The sequence below is a fragment of the Ranitomeya imitator genome, chromosome 3, assembly GCF_032444005.1.
Source record: "Ranitomeya imitator isolate aRanImi1 chromosome 3, aRanImi1.pri, whole genome shotgun sequence".
Taxonomy (NCBI): Eukaryota; Metazoa; Chordata; class Amphibia; order Anura; family Dendrobatidae; genus Ranitomeya; species Ranitomeya imitator.
In genome coordinates this window covers 343,063,335-343,082,167 of record NC_091284.1, presented here as the reverse complement: position 1 = coordinate 343,082,167, position 18,833 = coordinate 343,063,335, and the positions used below count along the sequence as shown (strand labels likewise).

At 46.4% G+C, this 18,833-nt stretch overlaps 1 protein-coding gene across 2 annotated transcripts in view; it reads left to right on the top strand.

The window, feature by feature from the left end:
- Positions 1-18,217, top strand: part of LAPTM5 (lysosomal protein transmembrane 5) — a 186,186-nt gene extending 167,969 nt beyond the window's left edge. Inside the window, exon 8 of one of the 2 annotated variants that reach the window (XM_069756797.1) lies at positions 16,824-18,217. In XM_069756797.1, coding sequence (XP_069612898.1) covers positions 16,824-16,895 — 72 coding nt within the window. In that variant the 3' untranslated portion in view covers positions 16,896-18,217. The remainder of the gene's footprint in view (positions 1-16,823) is intronic. The other variant, XM_069756798.1, reaches the window with a different exon arrangement.
- Positions 18,218-18,833: the final 616 nt, after the last annotated feature.

The window sequence follows — 18,833 nt, the reverse complement described above, 5'->3', positions numbered from 1 at the left end:
AGCAGCAGCCAGTGAGCGGGAGGAGTTTCCCCACTGCCACTCATCAGCCACCCTGCGTGCTGGTGCTTGCCCCGCCGACTCCTCACTGCTGCTGTAAGAATGCCGAGCCTGGGACCGAACCGTAGGGGCCCCAGCCGTACCTGACCCTGGATCCCTGGTTCCTGCTGCTGCCGGTGAGTGCTCGCATTGCCGGCTATCCCCCTGCGCTGAAGGCACCTGACTAGCAGGCCCTCGTGTGCACCGCAGTACCTCTCTGCCCCGCCGAGCCGAGCCCGTTCCTGGTTGGGCAGTGGCCGCTCCTGCTCCTGGATCCACACTTCCTCCAGACCCCATCGCTGCAGGGGAGGCCGACACCTCCCCCTGTTGCAGGCCCCACCGGTTTTGCGGATTCCTCCCAGCCGCTGGTTTACGTTCCGCCTGCCGTCGCTTCGTGACCGCGGCCTGAGGGTCCCTAGAGGGGCTCCTAATACGGCGCCGGGCCCTGGGGGTAGCCTCAGGGCTGAGGCGCTCTGGAGGCCTGGACCTCCGAGTCCGTCGCCCTGCACTTAATCCTTGGGGTTGCACGGCTCCCCCATCAGGCAGCAGGCCCTGAATGGATGCCTGCAGCCATCCCACACCCCTGGTTCCCGCAGCAGCAATCAATCAATTGCTGCAGAATCGCCTCAATCTCCATAACTAAAAATAGCTCTGAGCTTGTTTCTAGTACGGTGGGGAACCTAAAATGGTTGCCCCACTGAGATGGCCGTTGCCCCTTATACTGCCCGCCCTTACTCCGCCTCCTCTCCCTATTCCCCCCCCCCCAGCCATACATCATTCCCCAGATTCAAACTTATTAACCCTTCCCCACCCAAAATTCCTTCTACCCAATGCTTTCTCATGTATTATCACTTAACCCTGTCATGGCGTCCTCCCTTTGAAGGCCTGCGGCCCAGTACGTCCTTACTATTCTGCTTGTACCCAACCAATTTTTTAAACATGTTTTCACTGATGCACCAAATTTAAACATTATTTGTCGTAACAAGGGGGATTGATGGTTCTTCTTGATGTTCTTAGTAAAGGCAGTCATTGATACCAGTGATAGTGTTAACACCCCTAATTCTCAAAAATGCTTATATTCTAACTGATCCACCAAAACACTAATTGAATTGACAATAAGTAATAAATCAGTCACTTAATGGATCAGTAAAAACTTAAAGGCAGCATAATTCAGCAAACAGGTACTTTAAAATCAGATAGTATGATTATTATTATAATTAGTATCACATTTTTTATAAGCTTGATAAACCCAGGCTTCCTTCCTTACAAAAAAGACTTTCACTTTAAGATGATGGTGTATTTCTGTGATTATCATGTATATAAGTGTGGCGCCCCAGGGTCCTGGTTGTCACAGTGGCATTGCTTTCCTCAAGGGGATAGTGATGTCACGCTTAGAGGCAAGGAAGGATAACTTTCACCAGGTAAACACAAGCATGCAACATATTCAAACTCCAGGCAACAAGGGGGAGCTTTTGATCCTATAATAGGTGAATCCCCTATATATAGGGGTTTGAAGGAAAAGTGAGTGAGTTCCTGTCAGAGACAGAGGGGAAGGAAGCAGAGGGGCCGTGCAGCCACGAGAAAGTGCTGCAGCTTCAGGACAGAGATAACACTGAAACAAGAACAGATTGTAGTGAGTATGTAGGAGAGAGAGGCACAGGCGTGTGACACCTGGGGAGGATAGCAGTGATTGGACTGTCTCCCTGGCAAAGCGCAGACACCAGTAGCTGGAAGACGGAGGCTTTTGTGGGACTCTAAGACACATAGCAGAAACCGGCAGGACAGCTAGATTATACATCACCTGTTTGCCCTAACACCCAGGAAACACAGTGACACATAGAGCCAGGGTCATGATAGAGACCCTGTAAAAAGGCTCGAGTCACCTGTCATACGAGTTTGTGTCCTAACCTATATGGGGGACAGAGAGAAGAACTGTGAGGATCTTATCAAAAGCCATAGGCAGTAAGGGACTACATTACCACCGCGCTAGAAGTCTTTAATCTCCACCTGGAAAAGAGGACTCCCAACTTGCCTTCAAGCCAGCCGGACCCTGCCTGTCCTGTGATCTGGTGCCCTGGACTGCAATTGCTTGAAGCTACAGTAATCCAGGTAAAAGACTGCAAACCTGTGTCCTCGTTTTTCACTGCACCTGTCACCATCTTCACCTATACATCGGGACCCCTGGGGACCTACTTCACCTGTGGGAAGTTATAGCATGTTGCTGCCATACCATCACCCCAGAGAACCCTTTTAAGAAGTGTTGGTCCCTACTAACCGAATACCACAGGTGGCGTCATGAATAGGGTTGAGCGAAACGGGTCGTTCATTTTCAAAAGTCGCCGACTTTTGGCAAAGTCGGGTTTCATGAAACCCGATCCGACCCCTGTGCGGGGTCGGCCATGCGGTACGCGACTTTCGCGCCAAAGTCGCGTTTCAATGACGCGAAAAGCGCCATTTCTCAGCCAATGAAGGTAAATGCAGAGTGTGGGCAGCGTGATGACATAGGTCCTGGTCCCCACCATCTTAGAGAAGGGCATTGCAGTGATTGGCTTGCTGTCTGCGGCGTCACAGGGGCTATAAAGGGGCGTTCCCGCCGACCGCCATGTTACTGCTGCTGATCTGAGCTTAGGGAGAGGTTGCTGTCGCTTCGTCAGAAGCAGGGATAGCGTTAGGCAGGGTCCATTAACCACCAAACCGCTTGTGCTGTAGCGATTTCCACTGCCCAACACCACCTTCGGTGTGCAGGGACAGTGGAAGCTACATTTTTTTTTTTCCCCCCTCAGCGCTGTAGCTCATTGGGCTGCCCTAGAAGGCTCCCTGATAGCTGCATTGCTGTGTGTACGCCGCTGTGCAAACCAACTGCTTTTTTCAAAGCACAAATCCTCTTGTTCCTTCCTTTCTGCACAGCTATCTTTTTGGTTTCTACACACTTTTTATTTAATTTGTGCATCAGTCCACTCCTTATTGCTGCCTGCCATACCTGGCTGAGATTACTGCAGGGAGATAGTAATTGAAGGACACTCCCTGTTTTTTTTTTTGTGGGAGATTAAGATTGACATTTCTGCTAGAGTGCCATCCCTGTCTGTGTCATCTCTCACTCAGTGGGCCATAGAAAGCCTATTTATTTTTTTGCTTGATTTGGGTTATAAAATCTACCTGAAAAAATCACTACATCAATCAGTGGGAGAAAAATATTGGCCTCAGGGCTTGTGTGCCACTCTTGACTCCTGTGTGCATCATCACTCACTCAGTGGGCCATAGAAAGCCTATTTATTTTTTTGCTTGATTTTGGTTCTAAAATCTACCTGAAAAAATCACTACATCAATCAGTGGGAGAAAAATATTGGCCTCAGGGCTTGTGTGCCACTCCTGACTCCTGTGTGCATCATCACTCATTCAGTGGGCCATAGAAAGCCCATTTTTTTTTTTTTTGCTTTATTTGGGTTCTAAATTCTACCTGAAAAAATCAATAAATCAATCAGTGGGAGATTAATATTGGCCTTTGGGCTTGTGTGCCAGTCCTAAGCGTGCCATCTCTCTCTCTCAGATAGTGGGCCATAGAAAGCCTATTTATTTATTTTTTTTTTTAATGGGTTTATAAATTTTCCCTGGAAAAAAAAAAAAAAAGTGGGAGATTAATATTGGCCTCTGGGCTTGTGTGCCAGTCCTGAGCGTGCCATCTCTCTCACAAATAGTGGGCCATAGAAAGCCTATTTATTTTTTTTTTTTTTTGGTTTTATAAATTCTCCCTTAAAAAAAAGGGAGATTAATATTGGCCTTTGGGCTTGTGTGCCAGTCCTAAGCGTGCCATCTCTCTCTCTCAGATAGAGGGCCATAGAAAGCCTATTTATTTTTATTTTTTTTTAATGGGTTTATAAATTTTCCCTGGAACAAAAAAAAAAAGTGGGAGATTAATATTGGCCTCTGGGCTTGTGTGCCAGTCCTGAGCGTGCCATCTCTCTCACAAATAGTGGGCCATAGAAAGCCTATTTATTTATTTTTTTTTGGTTTTATAAATTCTCCCTTAAAAAAAAAAGGGAGATTAATATTGGCCTTTGGGCTTGTGTGCCAGTCCTAAGCGTGCCATCTCTCTCTGTCTCTCAGATAGTGGGCCATAGAAAGCCTATTTATTATTTTTTTTATTGGGTTTATAAATTTTCCCTGGAACAAAAAAAAAAAAGTGGGAGATAAATATTGGCCTCTGGGCTTGTGTGCCATTCCTGACTCCTGTGTGCGTCGTCTCTCACTCAGTGGGCCATAGAAAGCCTTTTTTTGTTTTATTTGTTTTCTAAATTCTCCCTGAAAAAATCATTTTATTTTCTTTGGTTTCTAAATTCTTCCTGAAAAAATCATTTTATTCTATTTTTTTTTTCCTAAAGTCTCCCTGAAAAAAAAAAACAAAAAAACAAATCAGTGGGAGATTAATATTGCCATTTCTGCTTGTGTGCCAGTCTTGACTCCTGGGTGTGCCATCTCTCTCTCTCTCTCCAATTGTGGGCCATAGAAAGCCTATTATTTTTTTAGCTTGATTTGGGTTCCAAAATCTACCTGAAAAAATCACTACATCAATCAGTGGGAGATAAATATTGGCCTCTGGGCTTGTGTGCCACTCCTGACTCCTGTGTGCGTCATCTCTCACTCAGTGGGCCATAGAAAACCTTTTTTTGTTTTATTTGTTTTCTAAATTCTCCCTGAAAAAATCATTTTATTTTATTTGGTTTCTAAATTCTTCCTCAAAAAATCATTTTATTCTATTTTTTTTTTTCCTAAAGTCTCCCTGAAAAAAAAAAAAAAAAAACAAATCAGTGGGAGATAAATATTGCCCTTTCTGCTTGTGTGCCAGTCTTGACTCCTGGGTGTGCCATCTCTCTCTCTCTCCAATTGTGGGCCATAGAAAGCCTATTATTTTTTTTAGCTTGATTTGGGTTCCAAAATCTACCTGAAAAAATCACTACATCAATCAGTGGGAGATAAATATTGGCCTCTGGGCTTGTGTGCCACTCCTGACTCCTGTGTGCGTCATCTCTCACTCAGTGGGCCATAGAAAGCCTTTTTTGTTTTATTTGTTTTCTAAATTCTCCCTGAAAAAATCATTTTATTTTATTTGGTTTCTAAATTCTTCCTGAAAAAATCATTTTATTCTATTATTTTTTTTTCCTAAAGTCTCCCTTAAAAAAAAAAAAAAATCAAATCAGTGGGAGATTAATATTTACATTTGTGCTTCAGTGACAGTCCTGCGTGTGTGGCATCTCTCTCATTTGTTGCCACCAACAACAGAGTGTGTAACATTGTGCCTGATTTTCGTTGTGGTCTCACTCACCTGTAAAGGGGTAGCTAAATCATACTGAAGTTATAGCTCACCGTGTAATTTGTGTGACAGCAACAAATACCGTTAGTTTGTTTACGTTTTTAAAACAATGAGGAAGTATGGTGGAAGAGGTCGTGGCCGGGGGCGTTCATTGTCAGCTGGTAATGAGGGTAGTGGTAGTGGTGGAGCATCAGCTGGTCGTGGGAAAAAAAATATTGCACCTAAGTCTGGAGCTGTGGAGCCAGGTTCGTCGTCTGGCTACACAAGGCCTCGAACGCTCCCTTTTCTGGGAGTAGGAAAACCGCTTTTAAAGCCGGAGCAGCAAGAGCAAGTTTTGGCTTATCTTGCTGACTCAGCCTCTAGCTCTTTTGCCTCCTCTCGTGAAACTGGTAAATGTCAAAGCAGCGCGTCGTTAGTGGATGTTAACGGTCAGGGACAAGTCGCTTCCTTGTCCTCTTCAGCAAAAACAACAACAGAGAAGAATGCAGCAGGCGACACAACGGGTTACTCCATGGAGCTCTTTACACATACCGTCCCTGGCTTAGAAAGTGAAGCAGTTAACAGTCCATGCCCATTACAAGTTGAATCTGACATGGAGTGCACTGATGCACAGCCACAGCCAGACTACTATGCTGGTCCTTTGACTCAGACCACAACATTGCCCTCGCAGGGTGCTGATCAAGAATCAGACCCTGATGAGACTATGTTGCCCCATCACGAACGCTATACCACCGACCGACACGGTGACACAGACGAAGTTGCACACGAGACAAAAAGAGGTAATAGATGACCCAGTTCTTGACCCCGATTGGCAGCCATTGGGGGAACAGGGTGCAGGCGGCAGCAGTTCTGAAGCGGAGGAGGAGGGGCCGCAGCAGGCATCAACATCGCAACAGGTTCCACCTGCCGGGCCCGTATCTTGCCCAAAACGCGTGGCAAAGCCAAAACCTGTTGGAGGACAGCGTGGCCATCCGGTTAAAGCTCAGTCTGCAATGCCTGAAAAGGTATCCGATGCTAGAAAGAGTGCAGTCTGGCATTTTTTTTAAACAACATCCAATTGATCAGCGCAAAGTCATCTGTCAAAAATGTTCAACTACCTTAAGCAGAGGACAGAATCTGAAAAGTCTCAATACAAGTTGCATGCATAGACATTTAACCACCATGCATTTGCAAGCCTGGACTAACTACCAAACGTCCCTTAAGGTTGTAGCACCCTCGGCCAATGAAGCTAGTCAGCAACGCAACATCCCTTCCGGCAGTGTAGGGCCACCATTTTCCGCACCACCTGCAGTATCTGTGCAGGTTTCTTTGCCAGGCCAAAGCAGTCAGGGTCAGGGAATCACCAGTTTCGTAGTAGGAAACACTGCATCTAGGGCACCGGTGGCAACAATACCATCTCCCACCGTCTCTCAGTCTGCCATGTCCACCGGCACCCCCGCTAGTTCCACGATCTCCAGCTCTCCAGTCCAGCTCACCCTACATGAGACTATGGTTAGAAAAAGAAAGTACTTAGCCTCGCATCCGCGTACACAGGGTTTGAACGCACACATAGCTAGACTAATCTCGTTAGAGATGATGCCCTACCGGTTAGTTGAAAGCGAAGCTTTCAAAGCCCTGATGGACTACGCTGTACCACGCTACGAGCTACCCAGTCGACACTTTTTTTCCAGAAAAGCCATCCCAGCCCTCCACCAGCATGTTAAAGAGCGCATCGTCCATGCACTCAGGCAATCTGTGAGCACAAAGGTGCACCTGACAACAGATGCATGGACCAGTAGGCATGGCCAGGGACGTTACGTGTCCATCACGGCACACTGGGTGAATGTGGTGGATGCAGGGTCCACAGGGGACAGCAAGTTTGGGACAGTTCTGCCTAGCCCACGTTCTAGGAAACAATTGGCTGTAGCCGTTCGCACCCCCTCCTCCTCCTCTTCGTCCTCCTGCAGAAGCGAGAGCTCGTCCACAGACCGCAGTCGCACAACCACTCCATCCGCAGCTGCCACTGTTGCACACCAGTTGTCCCATTATGGGGCAGCTACTGGCAAACGTCAGCAGGCTGTATTGGCTATGAAGTGTTTGGGCGACAACAGACACACCGCGGAAGTTCTGTCCGAGTTCTTGCAGAAAGAAACGCAGTCGTGGCTGGGCACTGTAGATCTTGAGGCAGGCAAAGTAGTGAGTGATAACGGAAGGAATTTCATGGCTGCCATCTCCCTTTCCCAACTGAAACACATTCCTTGCCTGGCTCACACCTTAAACCTGGTGGTGCAGTGCTTCCTGAAAAGTTATCCGGGGTTATCCGACCTGCTCCTCAAAGTGCGTGGACTTTGCTCACATATCCGCCGTTCGCCCGTACACTCCAGCCGTATGCAGACCTATCAGCGTTCTTTGAACCTTCCCCAGCATCGCCTAATCATAGACGTTGCAACAAGGTGGAACTCAACACTGCACATGCTTCAGAGACTGTGTGAACAGAGGCGGGCTGTTATGTTTTTGTGGGAGGATACACATACACGGACAGGCAGTAGGATGGCAGACATGGAGTTGTCAGGTGTGCAGTGGTCGAAGATTCAAGACATGTGCCAAGTCCTTCAGTGTTTTGAGGAATGCACACGGCTGGTTAGTGCAGACAACGCCATAATAAGCATGAGCATCCCCCTAATGCGTCTGCTGATGCAAAGTTTGACGCACATAACGGATCAGGCGTCTGCAGCTGAGGAAGAGGAAAGCCTTGATGACAGTCAGCCATTGTCTGGCCAGGGCAGTGTACAGGACGAGGTAGCGGGCGAAGAGGAGGAGGAGGACGAGGAGGATGATGGGGATGATTATATTTTTAATGAGGAAGCTTTTCCGGGGCCACTGGAAATTGGTGGCGCGGCAAGGCCGGGTTCTGGTTTTTTGAGGGACACAAGTGACGTGGATTTGCCTGAAACTGCCCCTCAACCAAGCACAATCGCAGATTTGAGAACTGGAACTTTGGCCCACATGGCGGATTATGCCTTACGTATCCTCAAAAGGGACACACGCATAACTAAAATCATGAATGATGACGATTACTGGTTGGCCTGCCTCCTTGATCCTCGCTATAAAGGCAAATTGCAAAATATAATGCCACATGAGAACTTGGAACTAATATTAGCAACCAAACAATCAACTCTTGTTGACCGTTTGCTTCTGGCATTCCCTGCACACAGCGCCCGTGATCGTTCTCACACGAGCTGCAGGGGCCAGCAGACCAGAGGAGTTAGAGGGGCAGAAATCAGAAGTGGCGTTGGCCAGAGGGGTTTTCTGACCAGGTTGTGGAGTGATTTTGCTATGACCGCAGACAGGACAGGTACTGCAGCATCAATTCAAAGTGACAGGAGACAACATTTGTCCAGTATGGTTACAAACTATTTTTCATCCCTTATCGATGTTCTCCCTCAACCGTCATTCCCATTTGATTACTGGGCATCAAAATTAGACACCTGGCCAGAATTGGCAGAATGTGCATTGCAGGAGCTTGCTTGCCCCGCAGCTAGTGTCCTATCAGAAAGAGTATTCAGTGCTGCAGGTTCAATACTAACAGAAAAAAGGACTCGTCTGGCTACCCAAAATGTAGATGATCTAACCTTCATTAAAATGAACCACAACTGGATTTCGAAATCTTTTGCCCCACCTTGCCCGGCTGACACCTAGCTTTCCTATGAAAAGGTCTTGCCTGTGGACTATTCTGAATGCCTTTTCCAATCTCGTAATTTTCTGCACCTGATTGTCCAGCATACGACATGTTTACACCTCACTAAATGGCCAAACTCCCCACACAGGGCCGTGGTATCGACACTTGGCGACAGCACCCGTGAGAGTGCAGTTTGTCTGAAGAGGTGGGTGAGCCCGCTTTTGGTCGACGGCACTGCCACTGGGTCCCTCCTAGTACAATAAAGTGTCTCTGGCGGTGGTGGTGCGCACCCAACGTCAGACACACCGTTGTAATATGAGGGGCACTGGGCCTGTACCGCCGGCCACAAGACAGTTCCCCCCCCAGCTCAAACAGTGCTCTACCACTTGCAAAATTATCTCACAGCTCCACCAATGTTTAGTCTATGCGCTGACATCCTTCAATGCCTGCCACTGACAATACCATTGTATTGACATTTTTGTTATGTTAGGCCTTCGATGCCTGTCTGTGGTCACTCCTTCCACTAGGCCTCCACTGACCACACCACTGCTGCCCGTTTACCCCTGGAACCAATTTAAAATTGCCTACAGCCATGTGTTATTATTTTAGGCCTTCGATGCCTGTCTGTGGTCACTCCTTCCACTAGGCCTCCACTGACCACACCACTGCTGCCCGTGTACCCCTGGAACCAATTTAAAATTGCCTACAGCCATGTGTTATTATTTTAGGCCTTCGATGCCTGTCTGCGGTCACTCCTTCCACTAGGCCTCCACTGACCACACCACTGCTGCCCGTGTACCCCTGGAACCAATTTAAAATTGCCTACAGCCATGTGTTATTATTTTAGGCCTTCGATGCCTGTCTGCGGTCACTCCTTCCACTAGGCCTCCACTGACCACACCACTGCTGCCCGTGTACCCCTGGAACCAATTTAAAATTGCCTACAGCCATGTGTTATTATTTTAGGCCTTCGATGCCTGTCTGCGGTGACTCCTTCCACTAGGCCTCCACTGACCACACCACTGCTGCCCGTGTACCCCTGGAACCAATTTAAAATTGCCTACAGCCATGTGTTATTATTTTAGGCCTTCGATGCCTGTCTGCAGTAACTCCTTCCACTAGGCCTCCACTGACCACACCACTGCTGCCCGTGTACCCCTGGAACCAACATCAGAAAATATAAAAATAAGTATTTTGCTTATAAAAAAGAAAATACTGGAGAGATATCAAATGCAGACATTTTAACATTAAAAACAAACACATACAACAAAAATCTGGTACAGTACTAAAAATGGCCACCAGCTACAATAACTTTCTCCTGCAAGTAGTTAACTGAAAGGTTTTTTCAATTTTAAACACAGATATGGCATCCACCGAGTGTTGTCCTGTCGCGTCTTCTTTATATTATTGCCAAGAAGATGCAAAACAATGAAAATAATAAAATCATTATTTACCAAAAAAATAGAGTAAGTCAAAACCACATTGCAAATAAACATTCATTACAAATAAAGAAGCAGGGCGCGTCCGAGGGTGAGTATATACCTAATAAGAATATAATCACCCTCGGACGCGCCCTGCTTCTTTCCGACAGCCTTCCTTCCTAAGAATCAGCCCTTCCGTGGTGTAGAGAGAGGGTTTGTTACACTCCAAGGTGTTCCCCAGGTTGCCTTTCCTGAGCTTCGATCTTCCGGCTCTCGTTTAGTAGTTGTTGGAAACTACGCTGCATTAGGCCTACAAATTGGGTATGGGGTGTAGAGAGATGGTGGGTTACACTCCAAGGTGTTCCCCAGGTTTCCTCTCCATTGCTTCGATCTTCCGGCTCTCATTTAGTAGTTGTTGGAAACTACGCTGCATTGGGACTACAAATTGGGTATGGGGTGTAGAGAGATGGTGTGTTCCACTCCAAGGTGTTCTCCAGGTTGCCTTTCCTGAGCTTCGATCTTCCGGCTCTCGTTTAGTAGTTGTTGGAAACTACGCTGCATTAGGCCTACAAATTGGGTATGGGGTGTAGAGAGATGGTGTGTTCCACTGTAGAGAGATGGTGTGTTCCACTCCAAGGTGTTCCCCAGGTTTCCTCGCCAATGCTTCGATCATCATGCTCTCGTTTAGTAGTTGTTGGAAACTACGCTGCATTAGGCCTACAAATTGGGTATGGGGTGTAGAGAGATGGTGTGTTACACTCCAAGGTGTTCCCCAGGTTTCCTCTCCATTGCTTCGATCTTCCGGCTCTCGTTTAGTAGTTGTTGGAAACTACGCTGCATTAGGCCTACAAATTGGGTATGGGGTGTAGAGAGATGGTGTGTTACACTCCAAGGTGTTCCCCAGGTTTCCTCTCCATTGCTTCGATCTTCCGGCTCTCGTTTAGTAGTTGTTGGAAACTACGCTGCATTAGGCCTACAAATTGGGTATGGGGTGTAGAGAGATGGTGTGTTACACTCCAAGGTGTTCCCCAGGTTTCCTCTCCATTGCTTCGATCTTCCGGCTCTCGTTTAGTAGTTGTTGGAAACTACGCTGCATTAGGCCTACAAATTGGGTATGGGGTGTAGAGAGATGGTGTGTTACACTCCAAGGTGTTCCCCAGGTTTCCTCTCCATTGCTTCGATCTTCCGGCTCTCGTTTAGTAGTTGTTGGAAACTACGCTGCATTAGGCCTACAAATTGGGTATGGGGTGTAGAGAGATGGTGTGTTCCACTGTAGAGAGATGGTGTGTTCCACTCCAAGGTGTTCCCCAGGTTTCCTCGCCAATGCTTCGATCATCATTAGTGTTGAGCATTCCGATACCGCAAGTATCGGGTATCGGCCGATACTTGCGGTATCGGAATTCCGATACCGAGATCCGATACTTTTGTGGTATCGGGTATCGGTATCGGATACATAGAGATGTGTAAAATAAAGAATTAAAATAAAAAATATTGATATATTTACCTCTCCGGCGGCCCCTGGTGAGTCCGCGGTTAACCAGCAGGCTTCGTTGTTCAAAATCAGCGCTTTTAGGACCTGAGAAACACGTCCCGGCTTCTGATTGGTCGCGGGCCGCCCATGTGACCGCCACGCGACCAATCACAAGCCGCGACGTCACCGCAAGCTATTAGCGCGCTCATTTTTGAAAAATGAGCGCGTTAATGACTTTCAAAGACGTTGCGGCTTGTGATTGGTCGCGCCAACGCGACCAATCACAAGCCGCGACGTCACCGCAAGCTATTAGCGCGCTCATTTTTGAAAAATGAGCGCGTTAATGACTTTCAAAGACGTAGCGGCTTGTGATTGGTCGCGGCCACGCGACCAATCACAAGCCGCGACGTCACCGCAAGCTATTAACGCGCTCATTTTTAAAAATGAGCGCGTTAATGGCTTTCAAAGACGTAGCGGGTTGTGATTGGTCGCGGCCGCGACCAATCACAAGCCGCGACGTCACCGCAAGCTATTGACGCGCTCATTTTTAAAAATGAGCGCGTTAATGGCTTTGAAAGACATAGCGGCTTGTGATTGGTCGCGTGGCCGCGACCAATCACAAGCCGCTACGTCTTTGAAAGTCATTAACGCGCTCATTTTTCAAAAATGAGCGCGCTAATAGCTTGCGGTGACGTCGCGGCTTGTGATTGGTCGCGGCCACGCGACCAATCACAAGCCGCTATGTCTTTCAAAGCCATTAACGCGCTCATTTTTAAAAATGAGCGCGTCAATAGCTTGCGGTGACGTCGCGGCTTGTGATTGGTCGCGGCCACGCGACCAATCACAAGCCGCTATGTCTTTCAAAGCCATTAACGCGCTCATTTTTAAAAATGAGCGCGTCAATAGCTTGCGGTGACGTCGCGGCTTGTGATTGGTCGCATGGCGGTCACATGGGCGGCCCGCGACCAATCAGAAGCCGGGACGTGTTTCTCAGGTCCTAAAAGCGCTGATTTTGAACAAAGAAGCCTGCCGGTTACCCGCGCTGAGTTCAGGGGCCGCCGGAGAGGTAAATATATCAATATTTTTTATTTTTATTCTTTATTTTACACCTCCCCATGGATCCCAGGGCCTGAAGGAGAGTTTCCTCTCCTTCAGACCCTGGGAACCATGAGAATACCTTCCGATACTTGATGTCCCATTGACTTGTATTGGTATCGGATATCGGTATCGGCGATATCCGATATTTTTCGGGTATCGGCCGATACTATCCGATACCGATACTTTCAAGTATCGGACGGTATCGCTCAACACTAATCATCATGCTCTCGTTTAGTAGTTGTTGGAAACTACGCTGCATTAGACCTACAAATTGGGTATGGGGTGTAGAGAGATGGTGTGTTCCACTCCAAGGTGTTCTCCAGGTTGCCTTTCCTGAACTTCTATCTTCAGGCTCTCATTAAATTGTGGTTAAACGGAACAACTGCATTTGGCGTACTAGTTGGTTTGGGGCCTACTATCGGTGTCTGCCGCTCCTTGCTGTTCTCCTGGTTTCCTGTCCTGAAATTCCGTTTTCAGGCGCTCGTTAAGTAGTTGTTAATGTTAGACTGCATTTGGCCTACTAGTTGGGTTGGGGCCTACTATCGGTGTCTGCCACTCCTTGCTGTTCTCCTCCACTGAACAAAGCTGTGCCGCCTGTTTACTACTGTTGCCAATTTTGAACTGCATTTCGACTACTTACTGATTTGGGCCTACTCTCTGTGTCAGCCTCTCATTCCAGTTGTCCTCCACTGCAATGCCCCCTGATTAGTCCTGTGTTACCAATTTTGAACTGCATTTAGCCCACTTTATTCTTTGGGCCTATATCTGTGTTTCCTCCTCATCCTGCCCATTGCCCAGCCAGTGATAGATGAGTCTGCTGGTACATTGACCCATAACGCAACATTTCCCGTGCACGCTACACTGCAAGATTGTGACCCTGCTGAAAGTCAGGTCCCCCTTCCCACATACCATACCACCTTACACGGGGACAAACAGGAAGGTGCAGATGAAAGTGCAGGTTCCTTCATCAGGTGGGGGGAGGAATACTATTTGGCGACGTCACTGGCACAGGGCCTCTCATGGTACGCAAAAGTGTTGCTGCCGGTGGGAGGCGCCCCCGCCGTGCAAACACACCGCTGTACTTTGAGGGGCCCTGTGCCAGTGCCAATGCCAACGAGTGGGCCCCCCCTGCTTGCTCAGGTTCACAGCACTTGCAAAGTTGAAATACTTACCTCTCCCTGCTCCACTGCCGTGATGTGGTCCAGATTTCCTGGGCCCACTAATTACTTGAACCAGCCCTACCCACCACAACTTTAGCCAAATGACCCCCAATTTCAAATGCCTTCCAATTATTATAAGGTAAATTACGCTTGACAAGCTTCATTAAGAAGAATGGATGGTTTTGACATTAAAATGGGCACTCTAGGTGTTTTCCTGGCCCCCACTCACTGCCGACTATGCTGCCCCATTGACTTGCATTGGGTTTCGTGTTTCGGTCGATCCCGACTTTACGTCATAATCGGCCGATTTCACTCGACCCGACTTTTGAGATAGTCGGGTTTCGCGAAACCCGGCTCGACTCTAAAAAGGTCAAGGTCGCTCAACTCTAGTCATGAACATAAACTTTAATCAATATCCCTTTTACATGGGCGCCCAGGGCCACGGACCGGGTCGCCGCCGTGACACATCCCCTTAAGTACTGGACCCGGTACCGAGTACCCCACGGCCCTGGAGGGTGTTCCATATGAGTTATATATTTCTTTGCTATGCTATGAACGACACTGTTGTTTGAAGTTCAAGGTAAAAAAAGAGTTGGAGTAGAAATGTGGAATGTTACCATTGTTGTAGCAGGAACTGTAAGGAGCATATACATAGAGTTAGTAGCAGGAAAGAGAAGCAGTGTGTGGCTGAAGCTAAATGTAGATTCATGGTAGTCTAACTTAGTTGACTGTTGGTCCCAGGGATAGAGTTCAATTATCGAAAAAGTCAGAACCTGTAGAATGTGCAATGAAACTACCTAAAGTGCCTGAGAGTTATTCTGGCCTGCAAAAATAAATAGTGGCGCTGGAACTTCTCCATAAAAGATCTATTGTTGGGATAAAAGCTGTGTGATGTAAAGGTGTATGCTGAAGGTTAATTATGGACATATATTTGGAGAAGTGGGAAGATAGTAACATCACAAACAGTTAATACCCTAGCTTGGAAAAGCATCCTATGTAGTGTTGGGCTGTATAAAACCTTCAGTCTGGTGTGAGATCAGTTCTGAGAAACTGTGCAGACTAGGTGTGCAAATTAAGTCAACCCAGCTGATAGCCATAACAAGGCCTAAGTGGATTATGTGGGTCTTCCATCCTTGAAGTGTGCAAGTCTCCCTGCATATCACAGGTCTGCAAAGTAACCTACATTTAATCAGGTGCTGTTGGCTAGTGGACTGGTGGAGAACACTGGAATAAGATCTAGGGTTCTCTAAATGTGGACGGTAGAAATTAAATTCTCTTCCTGCATACAGTAAGAGTATATTTGAACTTAGCCACATGGTGGTAACGTGTCATGTAGGTGTACATACTCATTACTGTGGGTTGCTGTTAGTAATTCAGTCACAGGTAGTGACTCTGTAATCATGAGGACATCCTGAGTTATTGGCCTAATAATACAAAGTGGCACTCCATGAGTACCGTCTGAGTGGGTCATGCTGAGGGTCAGAGGTTCCTCAAGACTCCCAAGGTTAATGAAGGATATAACCATTGTGGGAGCCACATACCCAGTCTGATAAATGAGGGTTTACGATTAGAAAATTATTGTTCTGTGCCTGTAAAGGTACCGTCACATTAAGCGACGCTGCAGCGATATAGACAACGATGCCGATCGCTGCAGTGTCGCTGTTTAGTCGTTGTGTGGTCGCTGGAGAGCTGTCACACAGACAGCTCTCCAGCGACCAACGATGCCGAAGTCCCCGAGTAACCAGGGTAAACATCGGGTTACTAAGCACAGGGCCGCGCTTAGTAACCCGATGTTTACCCTGGTTACCATTGTAAATGTAAAAAAAAAAACAGTACAGCTTCCCTGCACTGTGCAAGCGCCGGCCGTAAAGCAGAGCGGTGACATCACTGCTGTGCTCTGCTTTATGGCCGGCACTGACAGTACAGGGAAGCTGACGCCGGGGGACACAACAGACACCAGAATGTAAGTATGTACTGTTTTTTTTTTTTTACATTTACAATGGTAACCAGGGTAAATATCGGGTTACTAAGCGTGGCCCTGTGCTTAGTAACGCGATGTTTACCCTGGTTACAAGTGAACACATTGCTGGATCGGCGTCACACACGCCGATTCAGCGTCACACACGCCGATTCAGCAATGTCAGCGGGTGATCCAGCGACGAAATAAAGTTCCAGACTTTCAGCTCCGACCAGCGATGTCACAGCAGGATCCTGATCGCTGCTGCGTGTCAAATACAACGATATCACTATCCAGGACGTTGCAACGTCACGGATCGTTATTGTTATCGTTCTAAAGTTGCTCAGTGCGAAGGTACCTTTAGTCTGTCCTGCAACTGCCAAACTTGTTGTTCCACTTATATATTTGAGTGCCATTTTGTAAAAAATTAAAGCCTGCAATTGCTCACTACGTTCTGTAATCATTCTTAAAGGGGAACTCCTTTATCACCTCGTCCACGACCATATCCGTGGAATTGCTGTATATAAACTATCCTGTAAACAAGGTAGAAGATAAATATGTAAAATACTATAGAGTAAAATTGAAATGGTCACGGACATCTAGACGATGACTCTTTACTGGGATAATGTTGCTTTGTATTATTTTTCACTTACAAGTTATTCATATTTTCTTAATATTGTATGTTTCTGATAAAGCATGCACTGTGTTTTACAGGCAGCACTTCCATCCTACAAGGAGGCAATAATGGAAACCAAGGATTTACCCCCTCCTTACTCCACAGTGTAACTACAAATATACAAAAAGAAATAAACTGCTTCTGTGTTAAAAGCTTCCAATCATCCTGTGCCCGATGCTGAGAGAATGGAGCACCGCAATGCCTCTGCCACTGAAAGCAAACAAGCATCAAAGAGAACATGGGCATGTGGTTCGGGTTTCATAAAAAATGAAATAAAAGCATTGAAGTACACCAAGAAATAGAAAATGGATCAAACCTCAAGACAGCGTCACGATGTAGAAAAGTACCACCATGCCTGTTAAATTATTTTAAACCTGCTCACGGATACATAGCATTTTATGAGGGTATATTTTCTTTGACTGAATTTTTTTTCCTTGCATCTAAGCTGGAGTTGTCTCTGAAGAAATCACAAAGATTTCTGCAAGCCCTCCTGTAAGAGAAAGCTTGGTACTATCTACAACATATTAAGCTAGACCCCTTTGTCAGTTTCACAAGATCAGGACAGGTTTTATCCTAAGTCATATTACAAGGCTTGTTAAAGAGCCAATATTGACTTGTAGAATTCCTACTTCCAACAGGTGGCACTATATTTCAAATCCTCTTCTTCTCAGAAGAGACAATTTGCAAATTGAATTTCCCAGAGGAGCACGAAAAGCATTAAGTCTCCTCATACTGGCATGTCACTCTCCGCAAGGAGAAACGTTACCCCTTAGATCAAAGTCTTAGCCTCTCATCCATCCAAATCAGATCTCATACTTTGCACTGACGAGGGGCAATACCCCAAAACACCGTGCCTGCAAATCGAGTTTCTGATATGGCTTTTATCCTAAGTCATATTGCAAGGCTTGATAAAGGGTCGATACTAACTTTTCAGTTTGCTTCTTCTAATAGGTGGCACTAGAGTTCAAGTTCTCTTCAACTCTAAAAAGATTTGCATATAGATTTTGAATCTATTGTTAAGGCCCATAATCAAATAATGAGACATTAAAAATTCCTTTAAGACCTCATTCATATGTCCATTTTTTCTGCATATTATCAGTATTCTGGATCTGAATTCCACCCATTTTTTGGTCAGGTCTCCATTGTTACCAATCAATTTAGCATCTGTTTTACTGGGAAAAGAAAATCCAAGCTTCTTCTACCCAGGTATAAGAATGAAGCTACAGTTTTGCAGTTGTACCACCATAGATAGTAATTATAATTTTATAACTGGGATGGAATACTCCTCTATGCCTCATTTTTCTAAAAGCAGGAAACTTTTAAATATAGGAATTTTTTAAGCAATTGTTACCTTAGCTTGCCAGCAATTGTTGATTTTTCCATCAATAATCATTGCTAATAATGTAATTAATAAAAAGCTACCAAACTGCTTAAAGAAACACTCTGGCATTTTTATTTCTTACTATTGACACAGTTCTATTTTTTTATTTTGTAGAATCCTTCTCTCCTCTTTCTGTTACTGAAAATGAAAATAGTTACTGGATAGGTGATAACTTATAGATTGGTAGGGGTCTAATGGATGGAACCTGCAACGATCACCAGATCGGGTCACTTTTATCAATGTTAGAATGTAGATGCAGTGCACATGCTTGAGGGCCGCTCCATTCATTACTTGTAGGGCTTTCAAGTGCTGTGTTTGACTTTTTTTGGCAGCCCCATAGAGAATGAATGGAGTAACAGTCGGTATTGCTTTTCTCATCTCCACTAGGGTTGAGCGAAACGGGTCGAACATTTTCAAAAGTCGCCGACTTTTGGCGAAGTCGAGTTTCATGAAACCCGATCCGACCCCTGTGCGTTGTCGGCCATGCGGTACGCGACTTTCGCGCCAAAGTCACGTTTCAATGACGCGAAAAGCGCCATTTCTCAGCCAATGAAGGTGAACGCAGAGTGTGGGCAGCGTGATGACATAGGTCCTGGTCCCCACCATCTTAGAGAAGGGCATTGCAGTGATTGGCTTGCTGTCTGCGGCGTCACAGGGGCTATAAAGG